The sequence below is a fragment of the Melanerpes formicivorus genome, unplaced genomic scaffold, assembly GCF_026170545.1.
Source record: "Melanerpes formicivorus ecotype bairdi unplaced genomic scaffold, bMelFor1.0.p_v2 SCAF_29, whole genome shotgun sequence".
Taxonomy (NCBI): domain Eukaryota; kingdom Metazoa; phylum Chordata; class Aves; order Piciformes; family Picidae; genus Melanerpes; species Melanerpes formicivorus.
The window spans coordinates 5268903-5292120 of NW_027142381.1; the positions used below are offsets into that span (position 1 = coordinate 5268903).

Sequence of the window (23218 nt, forward strand, 5' to 3'; positions counted from 1 at the left end):
AAAAACACCCTTGTTTCTCTCAGAAAATGCCACAAGCTGGTCTGAAATCACCACTGCCAAATAAACAGGTTGGAAAAGCGACTTCTGAGGGCTGGCAGGAAGTTGGGCAGACTCAGGATGGGTTGTCACACTCTTATTTTTTCACTGATTCTGTGATATGCCTCAGGGATGGGTCAGGCAGCAATGAAGCAACCAGTGATGGAGCTGGGTCAGCATTTGGGTCCCACCAGGACGCTGCACGTGACGCTCGGCAGCAAGACCTCAGTGGAGGCAGCAGAGTGAGCTGAGCTCAAGCTGCAGGACTGGCACTTTATTCCCACCTTCTGGACTATTTCAGACTTCCACAGTTTTGCTCCTGCAGTGTCTCCTCTGAAGGAAGAGCACAGCAGCAAGCACCAGTGCTTCTAGAGAGCAGAGCTGATGTACACAGCATGGCAGCACTAGACGAGAATGTTTTTAATGGCTTGCAGGAGAGGTCTTGAGCTTATTCAATTTCTTTCTTCAGAGCAGCTGATGGGCAAGAGATGAAAGCATCCAAAGCAAAGGTTTCTTAGCCCGTTTCAGGGAGTTAAGCTCATTGGAGAACTGCTGCACATCTGCTGGAACAGGGATGGAGGAGTTCACCAGAGCCAGCCCTTGTGCTGATGCAGACAGACTGACCCTGTCACCCGCACCGTGCCAAATTCTCCACCCTCCTTCTCTGGAGGGCAAGAGGGTGGGAAGGAAAACAGAGGGAAGACCACCCAGCCCCAAGCCATGCATGCACCCTGGATGGACTGGAGTTTTGTACTCAGAAAGCAGATGTTGTGCACATAGAGTTCAAAGACACCTTTCCCCCCCTGCCAGAGCCAAATCAGTGAGATAACTCAGCTGAGCACTCGAAGCATGCTTCACACAGGAAGCCTGGGGGTGATGGAAATTGCCTGAAGACTTAAACCACAGAATGCACTGGCTTGGAAGGGACCTTTAAAGGTCATCTAGTCCAACCCCCCTGCAGTAGGCAGTGACATCCCCAACCAGATCAGTCTGCTCAGAGCCTCATCAAGCCTGACCTTGATGGGGCCTCCACCACCTCCCTGGGCAACCTGTTCCAGTGTTTCACCGCAACTTCCCTGTCTGGCAGCAGGCTCCTCTGAGGATCCAGCTTGGCAGGAGCCTCCAAAGTGGGGGTGAGTTCTGGTAGGTACAAGGATGGGATCCTCCCAGATCACTCAGTCTCTTCCAAGAATCCCAACGGCAGAGGCGTTTGGCTCAGCAAAGAGACTACTGAGAGCCCAACCTTGCCAAGGAAGAATGAAGGAAAGGGCTGCACAAGGATGCAATCCAATGACATTAACATTCAATTAATGCTGCTTTAAACATTAAATACTTTGACTTTCCAACACTCATTTCAAACAAGCAATTTAAGGTGACGCCAACCCCAGGTCATGCTTCAATACTGAACAGCTTCTGTTAGCCTAGGTGAGGAGGACACACCAGCTGCCAAAGCTCTGAGGAAAGTCACTGATGAAAACACAACCAGAAGAGACTGGAGAGCAAACAAAGCTTTTAGGGGGAGTCTGGCTCACAAGGACAAAGAAAACATCTTGAGTTCAGTTCATTCACAGGATCACAGGATGTTAGGGGTGAGAAAGGTTTGGAAGGATACTCATTCTGAATACCAAGATCATTGAGTCCAATCCCTCTGCCAGAGCAGGACCACAGAATCCAGCACAGGTGGCACAGGAATGCATCCAGATGGGTCTTGAAAGCCTCTAGAGAAGGAAACTCCACAACCCCTCTGGAAAGCCTGTTCCAGTGCTCTGTGACCCTCACAGTGAAGAAGTTCCTCCTCGTGTTGAGGTGGAACCTCCTGTGCTGTGCTTTATATCCATTATCCCTTGTCCTATCACAGAGTGCAACTGAGCAGAGCCTGTCCCCTGCCTCTTGACCCCCAGCCCTCAGATATTGATAAACACTTAGTAAATCCCCTCTCAGTCTTCTCTTCTCCAGACTAAGCTCACCTGGTCCAGCTCAACATCTCAAGTCAATGATCAAATCAAGGCTATGATGGAGAAATTCATGTTCTCCACTCTGCAGGTGAAACTGCAACCCAGGAGGCCAAGATCAGTAAGGATGGTGACCAGAGGTGTCATTCATTATGTGCAATTAATTCCCTAGCTAATGAATCATCTACCCCTGAATGTAAAATGTGTTTTGATACATTAGCTTTGTCTGCCCTACCTAACCAGAGCATTTGGGGTTATTAACTGAGCAAACAACTTGCCAATAGCTGTTTGCTGCACCTCAAGCTTTCCATTTCATCTCTAGCTTGAGTCAGAAATACCCCCAAAAAGGAAATCAACCATGTAACCCCCAAATTCACCATTTCCCACCAGAATAAAACCACACACAACTCACCACCCAGCCAAACAGCTGCCCAAATAAACACCCCCCAGATCCACCAAGGCTGCTTGCTCAGAAGGGGAAGTATCTGATTCCACCAAAGCAGAAGCAGCTTTTCACAACCAAACAGGAAAACAGCCTCTTTCTTACAGAATGACCTCCAAACAAACCCAAAGCTGCTTAAAGCAAGGTTCCCTCCTTGCTGACTTTGGCTGTGGTCACCACCATGGATTTAGGTCATCCAAACTCACATCTTGAATTGCTTCACACTGTCTGCCTTCACCCAGGAAGCCCACAGCAGCCATCAGAAGTGAGATTCTCCCCCACCCCCACAACCAATCTCATCTTCTGCAACTCCTGGAGCAGACACAGCTGTCTCCAAATAGATGGTAGATATGGAAATGTGTGAAGGGCTGCCAGGATGAACCAAGGCTTGGCTAGCTCTGGTTATGTGTCACCATGGGTCAACAGAGAGCTTCAGAGAAGGGACCACTAAGGATGTTTGCACAGGTTTGAGTCCTGCTTCTGCAGATAGCTGGTGAAGGGTTTGGAGCACAGACCTGTGAGGAGAGGCTGAGGGAGCTGGGGTTGCTTAGCCTGGAGAAGAGGAGGGTCAGGGGAGACCTTATTGCTCTCTACAACTACCTGAAGGGAGGTTGTAGCCAAGTGGGGGTTGGTCTCTTTGTCCCAGGCAACCAGCACCAGAACAAGAGGACACAGTCTCAAGCTGCACCAGGGGAAGTTTAGGCTGGAAGTGAGGAGAAAGTTCTTCACAGAGAGAGTTGTTGGGCAACTGGAATGTGCTGCCCAGGGAGGTGGTGGAATCACCATCACTAGAGGTGTTTAAGAAGAGACTGGATGGGATACTTGGTGCCATGGTTTAGTTGATGAGATGGTGTTGGGTGATAGGTTGGACTTGATGATCTCAAAGGTCTCTTCCAACCTGGTTAATTCTATTCTATTCACTACACTGATGTCGGTGAGCTCAGGCTGGACCAGAGCCTAGGGCTCATTCAACATGAGCAGAGCATCTGGCAGATGCTGTGCTGGGTACAATGCAGCACTCCTGCATGGGAGTTGGGTCTCTGCCCCAATGTGCTCTTTTAGCTTTGAAGCTCTCAAGTCCAACATCAGGCTCTCACTCTGACATCTCAAGGGACTCCTCCAACCTCCTACTTTTCATTTACCACTTGATGTTGGGGTTCCATGGTCAGAGAGATGGTACTGGTCCCCAGCATGGTGCTTTGTGGGACCAACCCTGCAGGCAGGGTAAGAATAGAGAGAAGTGTCCCAGTAAAATTCCTCAGCACATCTCCAGCTACAACAACCATTTCCCACCACAGGCTGCAAAACGCTGAGGGCAACTCTGCTCTCCTGCCTCAGCAGATTTTGCTTTCCCCTGCTGGGATTTAATTGTTGTGCCAAAAAGATCTTCCTGGCCTTGGGGAGGACGGGGGCGAAGGAGCAGCTCTGCAGAACAAGTCAGTAATTAATTGCTCATCAGCTCCCAGCCATCCCCCGAGGGGGGCTCAGCTTAAGCATCCCCCAGAGGGAGAGGAGGAGCAGCTCTGCGAGCACTTCCCAGCCGCGGGACCAGGGGTTCCCAGGCACAGATTTGCTGAGAGCCCTCTGTCCTTTGCTCCCACAAACACAAGGAGTCTCTGCCTTTGCTGCCTGCGAGAGATGGAGATAGGAGAACTATGAAAGGTGTTTTGGTTGGGGTTTAGCCTCCTGTTTTCTGAGCTCATCCTGCTGAGGAGGAAAGGAGAGAGAGCACTCGCTTGCCTTGGTGTCCTTCACAGGGCAGTGCTTCACCTGCTGTGTACCTGAAGGTCCTGTCCTTGGGGGTGCCACAGCTATCTCCTGGCTGGGTGAAGGCAAGGTCTGCACCCTGTGGTGGCTCATGTTTTCTAACCAGGCATAATTTTCCTTTCCCAGCTAGCATTCACCTTCTCATTTTTCTGTAGCTAAACATCAAGCAGCTGAGAAACCCACACCGCACTTTCTCACCCCCCAAAGAAACTCACACACCCAATCCCCTGCACTTGAGGCTTCTGCTCAGAGTTGGTTCAGCTCTCCTTTAATTAGTTATCACTCATTTCAACTCCATTACTGTTAGAAGCTTAAGGCCAGCACCTCAGAAGGAGTCTCTTGTGCAACACGAGAATGCAATCCCCTGCCCCTTGTGAGCACACCCACAAAGGTTGCAAAACCTTGAGGGGACAGGCAGGCACAGCAGGGCCAGTGGGGAGCTGGACTCTTTTCCCAAGTGATCAGTGCTAGAAGGAGAGAAAATATCTCAAGTTGTGCCAGGGGAGGTTGAGGTTGGCTATTAGGAAACAGAAGGTCTTTACTGGAAGTGGTCAAGCTTTGGAACAGGCTGTCCAGGGAGGTGGAGTCACCACCCCTGGAGATGTTCAAAGGTGTGTAGACATGATGCTCTGGAACATGTTTTAGCAGGCATGGTGGTGTTGGCTTGACAGTTGGACTTGATGACCTTAGAGGTCTTTTGCAGCCTAAACCTCTATTCTAATGACTCCAAAACCTCACAGCATCTCACAAAGAAGTCCCTTCACTGCTATCAAACCTGCTCTGTTGTGGCAGGAAATCCAGGCCTTCAGGAAGATATAACAGAAAGAACCTCTAAAGAATGAGATCTCCATCGAGACACCCAGAGGCACAAGGAAGGAGGCAGATCCCTCCTGTCAGCCCTGGTGCATGTCTAGGGCTCTCCCTCAAGCCAAGCATTCAAACCCTCACACAAAGAAATTGTCACTGCCTTGAAAAGACAAAAATTCCAAGAGGGAAAGAGTCTTGAGAAGACCAAACAGCTCCAAGCAGTTCCTGCTCTCCAAGCAGCAAGGCCAGGGCCAGGAGGAATTGGAGCTAGCTCTTTCTGCTCAGAGAGGAATGGAAAGGACAATTTGCTTTTGCATTTAGAGGCAAGATTCAATTTACCATTCACTGGTCTTCCCTCCAAAACTTGGAGCAGAAGGAGGCTGAGCTACTCAAAAGGGAATTAGGCATTAAATCACATTAGGCTTTTGGCTGGGGCCTGCAAAAGAAGTTAACTGCTTTGAAAGAAAAACCCCAACCACAACCCAAGTTCAATGCTAAAAACATCCTGCAGCTCTTCCTACAAGTCACTACTATTAATACATCTCCCTTCCCTAAGAGGAGGCCATGGTCACCAACCCTCCCAACACGTGGAATATCCTTCTTGAGCTACAGCTATCAAGAAGCTACAATATATTGATTTCTCAAGTGCATCTCCCCACATCCACATCCCCCAAGATGCCTTGCAGGCCCCAGGAGACCTTCAAGGAGGTCTCTCCCAGCAGAGCCTCCACACCCATGTGCTGGCAAGAGAGAGAAGACATCCTCAGACGCAGGGTTTTAGGGTTTTTACAGTTTGAAGTAAGATGAAAAGGCAATAAAGAAGTAAATAAGGTGCATGCCAGCCTGCCTGAGGGCTGGAGCCCCAAACTGCCAGCTTTTCACATCAGATGTGAAAGCAGCAGCAGCCTGAGGGGTGGGGGAAGACTCTTTCCTGCTATTATATAAACAGATGAAGTGCTGAACAGGGGCTGCTTTGCCAGCTGCAGCCATTAACCTCTTCCAGCTTGGAGATGCTCCAGGGAGGGCACAGGCAGGACCTCTTCCTCCATTCAGAAGCAGCCAGCTGCCTGCTGCCCCAGCCTAGCCTAACCCAGCCCAGCCCTGCAGGTCAAGAGGAAGGAAACCAAGGCCTGACCCAGCAATTCCATCTCTGACCCTTTGAGAAGAGGCAGACCCATGCTGCATCCCCTCCCAGATCCCAAGCTATGACACATAGGGGAGCCACCACCTCCCCAGGCATGCAGCCCTCAGAGCCAGCAGCACTTCCAGAGAGGCTGAGCTGGGGATCCTTGGAAAACTGGGCACAGCAGGAGCTCACTCAGGATGTGCTCCTCAGGTGCAAGTGGATATGGGAGTGTGGAATCCCCTCCCCCCCTCCCGTTCAGGCTCCCTCACCACCATCTCTGCAGCGAGCAGAGCCTGCCTGGGTGTGCTGCGTGTGCTGCATTAATGCATCCACTAGCAGCACTGATTTCTTATGCATGTGATTCCCCAACCCCAGCAGGGACATCCCTGCTAGAAGGGAAAATCCTCTCTGCTCCATGCCAGCAGCACAGTCAGCATCACTGCTGCAGGGGAAGGCTCCAGGGAGTGAGCCCACGCTGCTGAGCACATACCACCTCTGCCCCCCTGCTGCTGCCTGACCTCCCCCCTCCCCTCCCCTCCCTTTCTGCATCTCAGCACCCCCCAAAGAGACATTTTCCTTCAGAGGAGCAGCAGCAGCAGCCACCTTCCAGGGGGTTAATTAAAACCAGTCTGCTCAGATGCCAAGCAGAGACCAGGGTGTATCCACCTGCAAATACCACAGGAGAAGAAAAAGGAGTGGAAGGAGCTGGGATGGGAAGCAACTGGAGGAATGATTCTGCAAGAGAACAGCTTCCAGCAGGGCAGAGTTAGGAGGCATGGCAAGGAGATCAGAGACCCCACTTGGGGTAGAACACCCCTGCTGCCAGGCTCAGCCATTTGCTGTCAGTGCTCCCAGCAGTCTAAGGGTTAAAAATAATTGTGGGGAGCACTGGTGGTTTCATCAGCAACCCCGAGCAGAGGAAATGAACACGAATCCCAAAGCCACCCCACTGAGCTGGCAGGCTGGGTTACCCAACTTCCACTGTGTGCTGCAGCCCTGCTCCCCATCCCTGGGCACTCCTGCTCAGCAGAGCATTGGTGCTGCAAACCTCCCCACCCCTGTCCTCCTGCTCATAGGCTGGCAGGAGCTGAGAAACCTCAGCCTTGGTCACCAGCTGGTCCTAGCTCCCAGGAGGAGGGACTAGACATGCACTTGCATGACCAAAATGATGCTGAAGGTCCTCCAGGGACCACAGGATGGTCTCCATGGGGATGATGCCCCACAGCTGGTGTGCATGGAACCAAGAGCAAGCTCAGAGTGGCACAGTCCAGCTACAAGGCACCCTGCAGGCTGTGGCTGAGCTGCCTCATATCGACCAGACCACAGCACACCCCAAGGTTTGCTCTAGATGTCCACAAGCACGTCAAACCACACGGCTGAGGAGAGACATTGGAGCAGCTTTGACATCAGCAGGGGCTGAAGCATAAGCTTTGAGGCTGGTGCAAAGCCAGAGGCCAGCATCCTTCAGGGAAGCAGCTTGAATCTGAGACAAAACAGCTCCAAAACCCACCCCCTTCACCCCGAGGAGCTGCAATCATCACCAGCTTGCCTGCCAGCACGTCCAGCCTGATGGAGAACCACCACACAACAGCATCTCTGCCTCTTAAGTGTAGTCTGGGGAAATAACTAACCCTAAAAGCATTCCTGACCCTTGGGTGTGCGTGGTGAAGGTGCACATCGTGCAACACACAGAGTGTCACACACAGCCCAGGCTGGTTGTGGGCCATGAAGTGCTTCAGGAGCTTTTACTGAGCACACAAAGTTACACTGAGGGGCTGCTCAGAAGTAGCAGGGATTTCATCCCCAGCCCAGCAGGGTGGATGTCAGGACATGCTGTGCCTTGCTCCCCCCAACCACTGGCTGCAAAACTCCAGGGTGAGCTTCAGATGGGGCTGAGGAACACCTGCAGCCACGGCAGGGGTAGCTCTGGGGGACAGACCATGGGGATCACAGGCAAAGGGAGACTGCAGGTGCAAGGTCTGCACAGCTTGGTGGCCACCAGAGCACATCTGCCCCCCTGCTCCTGCTTGTAAATCAGAGTTACCACGGTGTCTTTGCCTGTGTGAGGCCCTGACCCTTCCCACCCCATCAGCACCCAGACCAGGCACGAGCAGAGAAGCCACTTGACAAGTCGTGCAGCTTTGCCGCGCCTTGGACCTTGCCACCTGGCTTCTGGCCACCTCCAGCTCCTGCAGGTTTTATTACAATTGCCCTCTTAGTCCTTTCATTTCTTATTTTAACTCCTGGAACTGTTGTCCAGGTGATACCCAGAGCTGTCAGAGCTGTCCTCTTCCTCCTCCCCCCATCTCCCCCCCAGCCCAGCTCCTCCAGAGCAGCAGCTACAGCCCAGCAAAGCCTCCACGTCAGGCCATAACCAATGGCAAATTCTTTGAGTGAAACGTAATGTGCTGGGAAGTGCTTCACCATTTCACTTGGGAAAACGATCTGTTTGGCAGCAGAGAGGAGAAAAACATGCTTTGTTTTACAAATCCTCTCCCCAGCAGGAGAGACACTCCCAGAATTTAATATACTGACAGTGCTTGGCTGCTTTAACCACTGAAACTCAAGAGTGCACACACACACACACACACACATACACAGAGTGAAAATCAAAGTGGTGTGCTCCAGAATATCAAAATCTGCCCTGTTCTTCTTCTCACTTCTCCTAAGGAACTGCTGATGGAGCAAGAGGCTGTCCAGGCAGGTGGTGAACTCACCACCCCTGGAGGTATTTAAAAGATGTGGTACTTAGGGATGTGGCTCAGCAGTGGAGTTGGTAGAATAGGGCTAATGGTTGGGGCTTGATGATCTTGGAGGTCAATTCCAACCAAAATGATTCTGTGATTCAGCAGCTGGTGGTATCAGACACAGCAATTCCTCAGCACAGAGGAGCTGCAGCCCTCCCACTCGTGACAGCTGGCACAGATGGTGTGCAGGGTCTGAGAGCGAGCTCCCAGGTTTCCCCAAGTGCTAGACACCCTTAATTCATTCCCTTTCACCCTCTCTTAGGGTGAGACTCTGCAGCAGCTCCTTGCAGGAAAGCAGGGATGCTGCCCATGGGTAGCTTTAGGAAGCCACTTTACAGCAGAGAAACGGGATTCAGAGTTACCCAGTGCAAGAACTGCACCCAGGAAGGGCAGCTGGCTCCATCCAGGTGACAAGGGCTTTGTCCATCATTAAAGCCCCACCAGGGCTTTAAGCTGGGACAGAATACTAGGAAAAAGTTCTTTGTAGTGAGGGTGGTGAGGCACTGCACAGGTTGCCCAGGGAGGCTGTGGATGCCCTCTCCCTGGAGGTGTTCAAGACCAGGCTGGGTGAAGCCTTCAGCAACCTGATCTGGAGGAAGATGTCCCTGCCCGTGGTGGAGGGGCTGGAACTAGCTGATCTTTAAGGTTCCTTCCAACCCAAACCATTCTATGATTGTATGACAGGAAGCTCCTCACAAGCCCAAACCCCAGCCTCAATCACACATGAAGTATTTCAGTGCATTTCCACTTATCCTCCCATGCCTTTCCCTGCCAGAAGCATCCCGTGCGGAGCACTGCTGAGGACGGCGCACAAGAAAATAGACCTCACGCAAAGGGAGCAGCGGATGGCACCTCTTGGAGAGGGGATTTGAATTCTGCAGTGGGAGGTTTGGGCTCCAGGCTGTTGACAGAGCACAAAGGAAAAGCTAAAGAACCTGCTGTGAACTTGGGCTGGCTGTGCCAGAGGAGCACATACCCTTCCAAACAGTCGCTGCCAGCCCCAGCGCACAGTAATAACTTAAGTGTTACTTTGAGGCCAGGCAGTGGGATCAAATTGCCTCTGCACTGGAGACCACTTCTGACCTCTCTGGGGAGCAGTCTCAAAGCAAAGAAGTCTGTCTGCTGCTCACCTTGTATATCTTTTTAAAAGCACTTTCTGTCTTAGCACTTCCAGAGTTGTTTGCAGCCTCCCAGCGTCCTTGGACACACTAATTAATCCTCCTGAGAGCTGGCAAAGAAAGCAGCATCGCTCCCCACTCCCATTTCAGAGCTGGGGGGGGCAGGGAGCAGGATGGATAAATTTGGTGACATACAGAAAGCCACTCTGGACCCTGGTGCCAGTGGTGAGGCTGGAAGGCTAAAACCTGCCCTAGCGTGATCTTTAGAACCTGGTTTTGCTGGCCTCTCCTTTGGCTCAAACACAGCTTTGTGGAGGAGGGGAAGCCCCCTAAACCTCACCTTGCAGTGGGTAGGTCAGGCAGGATTTTATGTTAAGGAAAGCTCTGAAGCTGGCCAGTCTCAGGTCTGGACACAAGCTTATCTTGCTCAGACAAAAACAATGGGAGCACGTCCAAAGGCTGTCACCTACCCCATCACTAGCACGCTGGGCTGGCTTCAAAGCTTGGTGAAGTCAGTGGAAAGGTTCCCAGTGACCTAAATGTCTGGGATTTGCAAAAAAACACAAAGTCTAAATGCAGCTGAGAGCTGGGCACTAGATCACCAGGTTTGCTCAAACACCTGGTGTTGCAGCAGCATCACACGTTGCATGAGCGACTACAGGGAGCAGCCCACACCACAGCCCCTCTGCGGCGGTCACGGTGTAAACGACTCATGGGAAAAGGTCTCTGCCCCACCAGGCTCATCCACCCCTCTCTGCTGGAGGAAGCTCATCCTTTCTCCTGTATCTTCTCTTTCAGGCTCTGATGCATCAGGAGCTCAGCTCTCAAAGACTTCCATCGCCTCACAGCCACAGCTCCTTGGGAGCAAACCGAGCATCCCTCGCAGCCACCGATGCGGCCCTAAACCACCACCTTCCGAAAGCCAGCCCGTGGAGAGCCACAGCAAGTGGGGTTTGTTCAGAGGGGCATCCCACATTCACTACTCAGAGGCAAGGAATAATAGAGCCTCATTAAAAATGTGCTTGGAGTCTATTATAGTATCTAGGACAAAGTGTTCCCTATTTTGACACTCTAAGATATATTTTATCAGCGCAAGCTCTTCAGAAGCAGTCACTCCACAAAGACTTATCTGACTGTAACAGGTTCCTTGCTTCCCCCAGCATTTCAAAATGGATTTCTAGCTTTCCCCTCCTCCCCCCATTTCAGATGCTGGGATGTTCTCACAGTCAGATCTGTCATTAGGGCAGCCACTGTGACACAGCCCAGCTCCCTGACACCAGAGTGCGTGGCCAGCCCACAGGGAAGGAGAGGATGGTCCAGAGCACTGCTGCTAAAAGGCACTACCTGAAACCAGAGAGAGCTTGGAGCAACTCACAGCACTTCAGTGGGACCAAGATGTATTTGGGGGTGGGGAGCATTTGAGATAAACACCTTCTAAAATTAGCACCTGCCTTCCTGCCAGCTCCAGCGGGCTGTGGGAGCAGCGATAAAGCTTTGGCATGGCTGAGAGGGTGCAAAATTCAGGCACAGATCTGCTGCCCAACTCACAGCCACTTCTGCTCTGCAGGGGGTTTCCTGGCAGTGTGTTTGACCCACATGGTAGCACAGATCCCACATGGGGAAGTCATTGTCCCAAAGAGTTGGACCCCCAGCTCACACACATCAGAAAAACAAACAAACCAACACCTTGTCTCAGAGTTGGATGAAGGTGGCAAGAGCTTTCTGGCAAGGAACACAAACACAGATCAAACTGTTCAGATTTCTCACCTGGACTGCTCCAAACCCACTCCTAAGTCACAAAAACCGGGTGGGCAGAGGGACCCTGACTCATGGGGTAAATGGCAGAGTGCCTCTGGGTGGGCTGAAGGGGTCACAGGGACATGCCCCTAACAACACATTCACTTTGCTAAGTGTGCACAGGACCAGGAATTGGGGGTGGGAAGAAAAAAGCAAGAAGAAAACCATCAGACTCTGGACCAGCTGTGATTTCACGTGGACAGACAGACACTAAGCACATCTACAGAGCAAGAAAGCAGCTCCTGATGCCCAGGGAAGATCTGAGCAACTTTTCCCCAGGTGGTAGAACTGGTTACGGCGGAGAAAAGGCAAGCTCGAAGATGGGGCTGTCTGCATGGAAAACTTGCTGGATTTCAAAGCCCTGTGAGCCCCAGAGCCCTGACAATGCCCAGCACCTCACTCTTCTGTCACACAAAATCACAGAACTACCTAGACTGGAAAAGATCATCAAGTCCAATCAGTAGCCTAATAGGGACAACTCCTCAGCTGGAGCATATCCCTCAGCGCTGCAGCTACACCACTCTTAAATACCTCCAGGGGTGGGGGCTTGGCCGCTTCCCTGGGCAAGCCCTTCACCATCTGCCAGCAGAAAAGGTTAAATGGTAATTTTCTGGGTGCAGAGCAGTGCTCCTCACCTCATGCCCAGCTCAAACAGCCCTTAGAGGGAAAAGGTCTCATGCTCCAGGCAACTAACTCTGCGCTGCCTCGCAGCGTCTCGCAGGCTCGTTCCTAGGAGCTCCAGTCAAGACCAGCAGAACTCCACCAAGTGATTTGTGTGCCAAGAAGAGCAAGATAAAAAAGCAGCGCTGCCAACTCGTGGTATTTCTGAGCCGGGAAGAAAAGAGCTGATCCTCCAAAGCTGCCAGCTCCAATTGCCTCAGCGCTTTTACAGAGCTGCTTTAAAAGCCCAAACTTTTGGAAAGTTGAGTGGGAACCTCCTTGAGTGGGCTGTGCGAGCTGCAAACCCCAGAGCTATCAGCACAAGCCGTGAAGGGAAGGAGAAAAATGCACCCGGCAGGGTTCCTCGCTGCAGACAATGCAAAGCATCTCCCCGGGGTTATTTTCCCATCTCCAGCACCATGACCACCCTGCAGCTCCTCAGCCACTGCCCCAAAATTACGCCACGCCAAGCCAGAGCCACACAAACGAAGCATGCCTCCCATTCGCTCATTTGCCAGCAGGCTTTCAAAACTCGGACGCGTTGGGCTCCTAGATGGTCTTTCCCCCACCCAAAGCAGGCAGTCCCGTCCCCCCCCAAGGAGAAACCCGCCCATCCTCACCTGCCGCAGGTGCTTCAGCAGCTCGGTGGCCTCCTCCTGCTTCCCCTGCTTCACCAGCACCAGCATGTCCTGGATCATGCAGATCCGCCGGTGGTAAGGGGGCAAGCTGCTGCCGCCACCCTTCCCAAACTTCTCGCCGGACTTCACCACGAGGGAGGCGAGGAAGTCTCCCCTTTCCCTGGGGGGTACTTTCTTGCGGTGGTGAGCCTGGGGGCTCTCGCCAGTGCTGCCCGGCTGGCAGCCCTTGGTCTGCTTGGTACCCATGGCGTGTGGACTCGGCTCCTGCAGCCCTGGGGCTGCATGCAAGGGGAGAGTGGCTTGGGGCTGGAAGGCACGGAACAGAGGGGCACAAGGGGGCTGGGGGGTGAACAAGGGGATGCACAAGGGGATGGAGGGGATGCAGGAGGGATTTGGGAGTGCACAGGGGGATGCACAAAAGGGTGGAGGGGGGATGCGCAGAGGGATGCACAAGGGGTTGGGGGAAGATGCCAGGAGGGTTCAGAGGATGGACAAGGAATTCAAGGGATCCGGGATGGGGTTCGGCGGTCCCGGGATCCTAGTAAGGGTGCCGGTGCTCGGCGGCGGGTCCGCTCCGCTCCTGCAGGCGGGGGAGAGAACGGCAGCGCCCGGCCAGAAGCAGCCGCGCCGGGGCCCCTCCGCCCTGCTCCATCGCTGTGGGGAGGCAAGAAGCCGGGATCTGAGGAGCTCCTTCCCCGGTTCCCTTCCCGGGCGGCGGTGGCGGCAGCGGCGGAGCGATGAAAGAGGCAGTGCTCAGCGCTGCAAAGCGGCGGCGGCTCCGAGCAGCCTTCGCCTCCTCCTCCTCCTCCCGGCGCCGAAGGGGATCCCCTGGGGATGGGATGACGGCCGGGTGGGAGGGCAAGGGGGTGGCCACAATTTGGGGCAACTGTTGCACGGCAAGGGCGGTGGCGGGGACTCCCCGAGGAGGCGGCGCGGCTCCGCTCGGCTTGGCTCGGCTCAGCACGGCTGTGGGGTGCATACAACGGGGAGAGACGGGGGAGGGCCGGGGGCGGGCACCGTGCACCGAGGCAGGGCTTGCGAAGGAAGCTGGAGCCGGCTGGGGCTCTTCCTTCCTCCGCCGCCTTGTCTAGTCCTGCAGGGCTGGGGATTGCACCGCGGGGAGGAGGTTGCATCGGCGGGGGACGGGGGGGGCTGGTAGTGGAAGGGTTGCATCGGAGCCGGTAGGGGAAGCATTGCACCGGGGCGGGGGAAAGCAGCGGCGCTCGGTGCAGGCTGCGTGGGGCATCCCCGCTGGTGGTTCCCGGGGAGGAGCACCAAGGGGTTTTCCCCTCTCTGTTTTCACCCCAAGGGACCTCCACGTTCTTGGCCTTGCTTGTCCCTTACAGGGCTATGTTCTGACCTGGGGAACACACCCCTGCAGCCCTGCCCGCTCTTTCAGGTCCTCCCCTGAAGCCATCCTCGGGCAGGGACCGATGCGGGACTCCCAGCTCCGCGTCCGGGGTCACACCAAATGGTGGCTGCTCCTGCACCTTCTGGCCTCCTCCCTCGCCTTCAATCCCTTCGGCAGCTGCTCCAGTGCCCACTTGGAAGTCACCGTTTGTGCCTTGCCATCCCCTGCTCCAGCCAAAGCCACCCCCACTCCATCCTCATCCAGCACTTGCCACTACCCCTTGCTCACACAGCTCCCTCCAGCAGCTTCCCATCCTGTATTCAATCACAGAACAGAATCACAGAATCCTTTTGACTGGAAACAACCTTTAAGACCACCAAGTCCAACCAGGTTTCAACTTGACCAAGTCTGGTGCTAAACCATGTCCCTCAGCACCATGAATCATTCCCTATCTTCCAGGCATTCTGCTGCCAGGACTCGGGGCCCTGGCTCACCCCAGGTCAGCTAAGAGAACACACTAGGCAGTGTGCTCCTGAGCTCACCCCAGCCTCCCTGGCTGCAGGAGCAACACAAGGCCAGTTTGCTCACACCAAGAAGCACCAGTGGGATTTGGGATATGCACCAAGGGGATGTGCAGCCTGGTCTGGAGAGAGAAACCACTGGAGAAAGCATACTGCTTTCACTAGGACAGGACTGATCTCCTAAGATGGCAACAGGTTAAACATCTTGTTTCTACAGGCACATGCAGCTCCAACTCCAGCCCATCACGGATTTTTCCCTGCTTTACAAAAGGCTCTTTGTGCCAAGCCCCAGGAGATGGAGCAGCCTTGTCAGCACAGGCTGCAGGACTGACCATGCCAGGAAGGTGTGAACATCTCTCCACCCTTCCAGCTCCATTCATGGGAGACCACCATATGTAGCCCCTGGGGATGCCAAGAGAATGGGCCACACCTTCCCCCTTGGACTGAAGTTACAAACCCCCTTCCTTCCCCACTTGCCACAGAGGAGCACAGGAGAGCTCAGCCTCAGGGAGCCCATCTGGGCAGAGCAGCATCCTGGCTAAGGAGGTGGCTTTGCTCAGCAACCATAGCACAGAGTAAACAAATAAACCTCAACCTTTACACTTGTGACACTCCTGTCAGCAGGGCAGAGAGTTCATGGACTGCTCCTGATCTGCTATTTATAGCACATGGGACAAAGCCAGCAGAAAAAAAGCAGAGAAGAGTGGGGGGTGTGCTCCTGTTACACCAGCACAAAGCAAACACCCAGCAATGCCAGGTTGGAAGCACCAGGTTCATGCTCCCCATGAGCAGATGCAAAGGCACTGTGACCACTCAGGGCACCACCTCCAACCTCAGCACTGGTGGCTCAATGGTACAAGACATGCAGATCATAGAACCATTGACTCAGAAAGTGGTTAGTGTTGGAAGGCACCTCTGGAGAACACCTAGTACAACCTCACTGATAACACGGGGTGATCTACAGCAGGTTGCCCAGGGTCACACCCAGGCTGGCTTTGGAGGTCTCCAGAGTAGGAGACTCCACAACCTCTCTGGGCAGCCTGCTCCAGTGCTCTGTCAGCCTCAAAGAAAAGAAGTCTGTCCTCAAGTTCAAGTGAAACATCCTGTGTTCCAGTCTGTACCCATTGCCCCTTGTTCTGTCACTGCCCACCCCTGAGAAGAGCCCAGCCCCATCCTCTTGACCTCCATCCTTTAGATATTTCTGTACATCCCTCAGTGATACTCCACATCCTGGAGCACCATTCATTCCTACACCCTCAAAAGGGTCTCAGCCAGCTGCAGACCCAGCCTCACTGCATCCCTCACACAAAATTTTCCATTCTCTCTCACAACACCAAAATACTTGACCCAAGTGCTTGTGTGCTGGGAACCAGGTTGACCTCTCCGCTTTCCATGGGCTGGAGCTTGCTCTGCAGCTTTCCAACTGGTGAAATGTTCTGCTAAAGTCATTAGTGGATCCACAGCCAGTGTGCATTTTTTTCTCCCTTGGTGCAGATGTGTGCACACTGAAAATCAGTGGCTGTTTGTCTGAGGGAGTTTGCTCTTTGTTTTGCGTGTGTTTTAACTCTGGTTTTGCTCTTTGTGATGTCAGATACCAAGGGTGTGCCTGAACAGTCCACTGCTTTTAAAAGGAAGTAGCTTCTGACTGTGAGAGCATGAAGGAAAAAGGTTTCTCCTCTTCCACAGAGATGGGGAAAGAAAAATCTTTCTTCTCTCCCACAAACCTCAGATTTTAGGAATGTTCTCACTTCCACATCAAAAAGAAATTAAAGCTTCTTGATCCATTCTGCAGAAGCTGAGGAGCATCCAGGCCACACCAGCCAAGAACCTGATGGAATAAGCTGGCATGCAGGGGATCATAGAATCAGTAAGGTTGGAAAAGACCTCAGAGATCATCAAGCCCAACTTCTCACCCAACACCTCATGACTACTAAACCATGGCACCAAGTGCCACATCCAATCCCCTCTCTAACACCTCCAGGGATGGTGACTCCACCACCTCCCTGGGCAGCACATCCCAATGGCCAATCTCTCTTCCTGGGAAGAACTTTCTCCTCACCTCCAGCCTAAACTTCCCCCTGGCACAGCTTGAGACTGTGTCCCCTTGTTCTGGTGCTGGTTGCCTGGGAGAAGAGACCAACCCCCACCTGGCTACAACCTCCTTTCAGGTAGCTGTAGAGAGCAAGAAGGTCTTCCCTGAGCCTCCTCTTCTCTGGGCTAAGCAACCCCAGCTGTTCCACAACCCAGATCTTGGCAGGACTGAACACCACCACAGCAACTGCAAGCCCTTGGAGCATCCCCCAGCTCCTCTTCATCTGTCCCTTCCCCAAACACTCAGGGAGTTCAAACCAGAGCCTGAGTTGGGGACCTGCTGCTTCTCACCCAGCTCTTGTTTGGAAGGCAGTGCAGGACTTGCTGATTTTTCTGGAGAGGGATGGAATGATCAGGATTAATTCTAAATGTCAGCATCAGGCTCAGGTTAGTGCTGCTCACTATGTGGAAAGGCCTAAGCTGCCTACAAGAAATATCACTTTCAAGATGGCATTTAAAGGAGGCTCAGAGTTAATGTGATTTATTTTTTTTTTCCTCTCTGTCTTAAAAAAAGACCAAAAAAAAGAAGACAACAAAACAAAACAAAACAAGACAGCCTTGCTGTGAGAAGACAGCACCAAAGCCAGCCAGGAGAGCAGCCGGGCTCTGCAGACAATCTCTGGGGAAGAAGGGCAAATTGAAAAATAGGATTGTAAAAGAACAAAAGGCTATCCACATCCTCAGCTTGATTCAATTCAGCTTTGACAAGGCACAGCAGCGAGGCAGGGTTGAAGGGCCTGGTGAAAGGCAGCAAGATGCAACTGCAGATGAGCTGAAGCCCAGGATGAACAGGGCAACAGGATGATGAGGAGCGTTGCATGGACTGAGAGTACTGTGGCCAGTTCTGGGCCCCTCGGTTTAAGAAGGACATTGAGACTCTTGAAGGTGTCCAGAGAAGGGCAATGAGGCTGGGGAGAGGTCTGGAGCACAGCCCTGTGAGGAGAGGCTGAGGGAGCTGGGGTTGCTTAGCCTGGAGAAGAGGAGGCTCAGGGGAGACCTCATTGCTCTCTACAACTACCTGAAGGGAGGTTGTAGCCAGGAGGGGGTTGATCTCTTCTCCCAGGCAACCAGCACCAGAACAAGAGGACACAGTCTCAAGCTCTGCCAGGGGAAGTTCAGGCTGGAGGTGAGGAGAAAGTTCTTCCCAGAAAGAGAGATTGGCCATTGGAATGTGCTGCCCAGGGAGGTGGTGGAGTCATCATCCCTGGAGGTGTTCAAGAGGGGATTGGACGTGGCACTTGGTGCCATGGTTTAGCCATGAGGTCTGTGGTGACAGGTTGGACTCGATGATCTTCGAGGTCTCTTCCAACCTTGGTGATTCTGTGAGATGTTTTTAAGGAGAAAGGAAAGAATCTCCTGTAGAGGCATTTATGTTTCCCCCAGGCGATGGATGAAGTCTTTCTGTATTCACCTTTGAGTTAATTCTCTGCATTTGGCCCAGGCTGGAAAAGGCAAAGTGAAAAGGGTAGAAAAAAAACCCCAACAACATAAAGTGCCTGTCTTCACCTCCCAAAGCCAGGGAGAACACAACCTGAGGAGCCAGACAAATATCAGTGCAACAGAGAGGGAAGAATCTTCCTCCTGCTCTTCCTGGCTGCTTGAAGCCTGTCCTGAGCTCTGGTGCCTGTTTTCAGCATAGTCCAGGGGAGATGGTTTGAGAAGGGCCAGGGAAAGGAGAGATCTGTTCATTGAGCCTGGGCACCAAGGTGAGAAAAGTTACTACAGGCAGGAGCCCAGAGCTGCCCAAAGCCCCAAACCACAGTGTGGAAAGCTTCTCAATTATTCATTTGCTACATTTCCTCCTTGCACTAAACCAGCTGTACCTACACATGTCTTTAGAAGAAAGAATCAGCACTCAAACCAAACCTTAGACTCCCTCCAAGGAATCCTGCTGTCACAGAAGGAAACTGCTCTGTATATGCAACACCCTTGGCCAAACCATTTCACCTCCAGATGTCCTATTCCCCTCGTGAAACTGGGCTTGCTGAGGGGCCACCAAAACCTGCCATCACCCTGTCATGCCTCCACCAGCTCCTGCCTCTCCTCCACCACCCTGGGAAGGCTCAAGAGAAGGTGTCCCTCCAGTGCTCACTTGTGGGGCCTTTCACACCAGGAAAGGCAATGTTCATCTCCCAGAGACTGCAGGAGAGGGTTGGAGGCGTCACAGATTCATTTTGGTGGGAAAAGGCTTTTAAGGTCATTGAGTCCAAGCCTTCTCCCCAGAAAGAGAGATTGGCCATTGGGATGTGCTGCTCAGGGAGGTGGTGGAGTCACCATCCCTGGAGGTGTTTAAGAAGAGACTGGATGGGGCACTTGGTGCCATGGTTTAGTTGATTAGATGGTGTTGGGTGATAGGTTGGACTCAATGATCTCAAAGGTCTTTTCCAGCCTGGTTAATTCTAAGAGTAGAAAAATATCTGTTAGAAGCCAGAAGCATTTCCTCAACAAAAAGGGATGGTCTGGGAGGATGATGGAGCCTTCTGCACCAAAACTGATCCCTCTGGAGCAGAGGGGAGCCGGGACAAGCCACCTGCCCACCGCGCTTAGTCATCACACACGCTCAGGGATTGCTGTCAACAGACACTCCCACACTATCTGGATGGAGGTGCTTTCCCCCACACACACCTCCAATGCCACCTCTCTGTCCTCCCAGATTTCCCATGCAAAATATGTCCAGGCTCAAACCCTTAACCCCTGAGCAAACACAAAAATACTTAGGCTGCCGGAAGCAATTCATCTTCCCTGCACGTGATGGCTTCTGCTGCTGCTGCTCCTTTAGTTCCCCCCCACTCAGCGACAAGCTGGATGCTGTGTTTATAAAACCAAAAGGCTGTTTACACACTGTCCAAAAGTTGTTTAGCAAAGAGGTTAAAGCTGCCAAATATTTTCCTGGAGTCATCTTGACAGCAACCCTCTGCTCTCCCTCTAAGGAGGATTAAAAAGGCTCAGACAATTTTCTGCGTGTTGGTCTGCAGGGAATATGATTGAGAGGCTTCAGCAGAGGGGAAAACAAACCAGTGAGCATTTTTATAGGGGATGATCCCTTTGTGTTCTGAGGAAAAGGGCTAATTCAAATGTGGATTTGGGAGTCAAACCTCTGGGAGCATTCTCTTGAATTTTTCCAGCCCCTTGCTGCAGTCACCTCCCCTCCTGTGCCTGGGTAGAACCATGGAGTTGTTAGGGTAGGAAGGGACCTCAAGGCTCAGCCAGTTCCAACTCCCCTGCCATGGGCAGGGACACCTCACACTACAGCAGGTTGCTCACAGCCACATCCAGCCTGGCCTTAAAAACCTCCAGGGATGAGGCTTCCACCACCTCCGTGGGCCACCTGTTGCAGTGTCTCACCACCCTCATGGGGAATAATTTCTTCCTGACATCCAATCTGGTACCTGGTGCTAAGCAGGATATGAACACTCAGCAGTGCTGGAGGGGTTAATCCATCACCAGCCCAGCTCGGAGCAGTAGCAGGGATGGAGAGGGCAAAGAGCTGTAGCAGGTGAATCACTGGGAAGAGGGAAAGTCCACCTGGACCAGCCCGATCTGAGGGTCCCAGCCCGATCTGAGGGTCCCAGCCTGCCTGCAGGAGCTGGCTGCTCCTCACTGTTTCTGCAGCAAGGGAGAAGTGAGCGCAGCAGCAAGCTGGAGCCAACAGCCACGAGTCAGCTTGACTCACGCTCCTGAGAGCTTCCAAACACTTCCCAGCATCCAGCCCTAACTTGAAAATGAATGTTTTGGAGGCCCTGAGCCCGTCCATCCCTGCAAGAGCCCAGCTCTGAGCGTGTTTGGCCTTGGGAAGGAGGTCATCAGTAATCACAGGAGCTTACGGAGCCGGGCTGCACGTGCCGGCAGCGCTGGATGAAGCCCTCAGGATCTCTGCTAATTTCTGCTCGGGATTAACACCCTGGTGGTGGAGCTGGCCTGGGGTGATGGATGTGCTGCTGTGAGCACCACGCTGAGGTGGCTTCTGGGGACAAGTGGGGCCACAAGAGCACAAGCTGAGCTCCCTGGCCCATTTCACAGGGCAGGCGTTGCCTTTCCAGCCAGTGCTGCCCATTGCCCCTTTGGCTTCAAAAGGTGAAGCACTACAAGAACCAACACCTCCACCCATGGATGTCTCCAGGCTCCCTCATCCCCCCTTTCCTGCTCCCTGACTTCATCATCTGCTGCACCAGGACCCTGAGTTCAGCACCAAAGATGAAGTTGCTGCTGCTTGGCAGCCTCACACCTGTGACATTGCAGCACCAGGTGCAGGGGAATCAGAATAGAGACCACCAAGATCAAATCCAGCCTCTGACTTACCACCACTGTGGCCACGAAATGATGCCAGCCTGGCTACCTTCACCAACATGCACAACACATTTCCAGCTGAGCATTTTCCTTAGGGGAGGAACAAAATAACCTCTGTCCACTGGAGCTACTGGGGCCGAGCTGGGGGGGGGTTGGAGCTGGAGCCAGGGAGTTGTTTATCAGAAACAAACTGGTGCAAATCCCATTTGTGCAAAGCTGCTTAAACCCTCTTGTTCTGAGTCTTTTCACTTTGCCTGCTGCAGGGGTTGGGCAATTTGCTGAGGAGGGTCAAGGAAAAGCAAATGTGCAGCCTCAGCACCCAAGTGCTGCCTCTCAAGCAGGTGAGCAAATGTGCAGGATTCCATCTCCAGGATTAAAGTCATAGAGAAATCATAATTGCTAGGCTCTGCTACCTGCTGCTAAATGGAGCCTGGAAGGGAAATAAATGCAGATGGGAGGGGGAGGGTGACAAGTAAATCCTCATCATTTCATCTCTCTTTTGGATTGTGTTCATTCATTGACTGGATGTGTCCTCAGCAGGCTGTGCTGTCCCTGTGGGCTCTAGCTGGGAGGTAGGAACTCTTCTCAGGGCATTCAAAAGGGCAGAAAACTTAGGCTTAAACTCTCAGGTGGGAGGAGCAAGCTACACCATACACACAGCACAACAGCCTAGTCCCAGCTGAATTGCAAAATCAAGTTTTACCCTCCTCATTTTAACTTTGCTATGAAGAAAAGAGTGATGTTATCTGTAGAGGAGTGTCCAAGCAGGAGTAAAACCTCCTCAGCATGGTCTGCACCAAGATCTGAACGTTCCCAAAGTCTGAAGTGATGCTGTGACCCAGCTTGGGCACCTTTGCTAGCCACAAAACTGAAAAGCTCCTTCTTTTGAGAAGGAGTAAGCGAAGCCTTGTGTGTTTTCACTTCAAATCTCTCCAAAGTGACCTAAATCCAAGACTCCCTGGTCACAGAGAGACTTAAATCACAAGTTCCTGCCCAACCTGGAGTAAAAAGTTGGTATTGGAAAAAAAATAATGGTAATCAAATCAGGTTTTGTTTGCTCATGCAAGGAAAACATTCTGGTAAGGACTAACTTTCCTGTCTGTTCACTGTGACCAAGTGAGTAGAAGGCAGGCAGCTGGCATCACCCTCACACCCTCTTTCTCTTCAATAAAGCCTCCTGCCTTCATCCTCTCCCAAAGGGAGGGTCCCTGGCTTGGCTGGGCTCCAGGGGTGACCTCAGGACAATGCTTCTTTCCCAGCTGACCTGAGAAGCTACCTGCCTGGCAGTGCAGGGATAGACCTTGCTGGGAAGCCTCATCCATGAGATAAAAAAAGCAACAAAGAAGAGCTTGCATCAGGCAGCACAGCAGCAGCAAGATTCAATTTAGCTCCATTGAAATAATCAAAGGGTTTGGGGTCTTTTCAGCACAACACAGTAGTGTGAGTCAGGCTGACCTGATCCAGCATGATCAGTGCTCCCCTGGCCAAAAAAGCAGGAGCATGTTTCACAGGGAATTGGCAGAGCAGCCCTGAGCGCTCCTGGGGTCATGGTCCCCCATCCCCTCCCCAGCACAGCAGGGGTGCAGAGCAGCCAAGGGCTTTGCAAAGCCAAGCCTGGGTTTAGATTATATCAAAAGGATTTACTCAGGCATTAAAATCCCCAGTGCTCCCCAGGTCTGGTTCCCAAGCACATCCCCAGGTATCAGCCCTAATTCCCAGCCAAGCTGCAGCTGCCCAAGATCCCCCTCCCCCAGCGGCACAGCAGTGGGTACAGCTCAGATTTTAACCACGGTGGTCAGCATTCCCCTCCTTCCTCTGGTCACCCCAAAAGGGTCAGAAGAATTGATGGAATCAAGGAGCTTTCTCTCTTAAAAACTG

At 52.8% G+C, this 23218-nt stretch overlaps 1 protein-coding gene across 1 annotated transcript in view; it reads right to left on the minus strand.

Moving 5' to 3' along the window:
• Window positions 1-14030, minus strand: part of LRRC75A (leucine rich repeat containing 75A) — an 80689-nt gene extending 66659 nt beyond the window's left edge. Inside the window, exon 1 of the mRNA XM_068154643.1 lies at window positions 13073-14030. Within this exon, the coding sequence (XP_068010744.1) occupies window positions 13073-13336 (264 nt within the window). The 5' untranslated portion in view covers window positions 13337-14030. The remainder of the gene's footprint in view (window positions 1-13072) is intronic.
• Between the last annotated feature and the right edge of the window lie 9188 nt (window positions 14031-23218).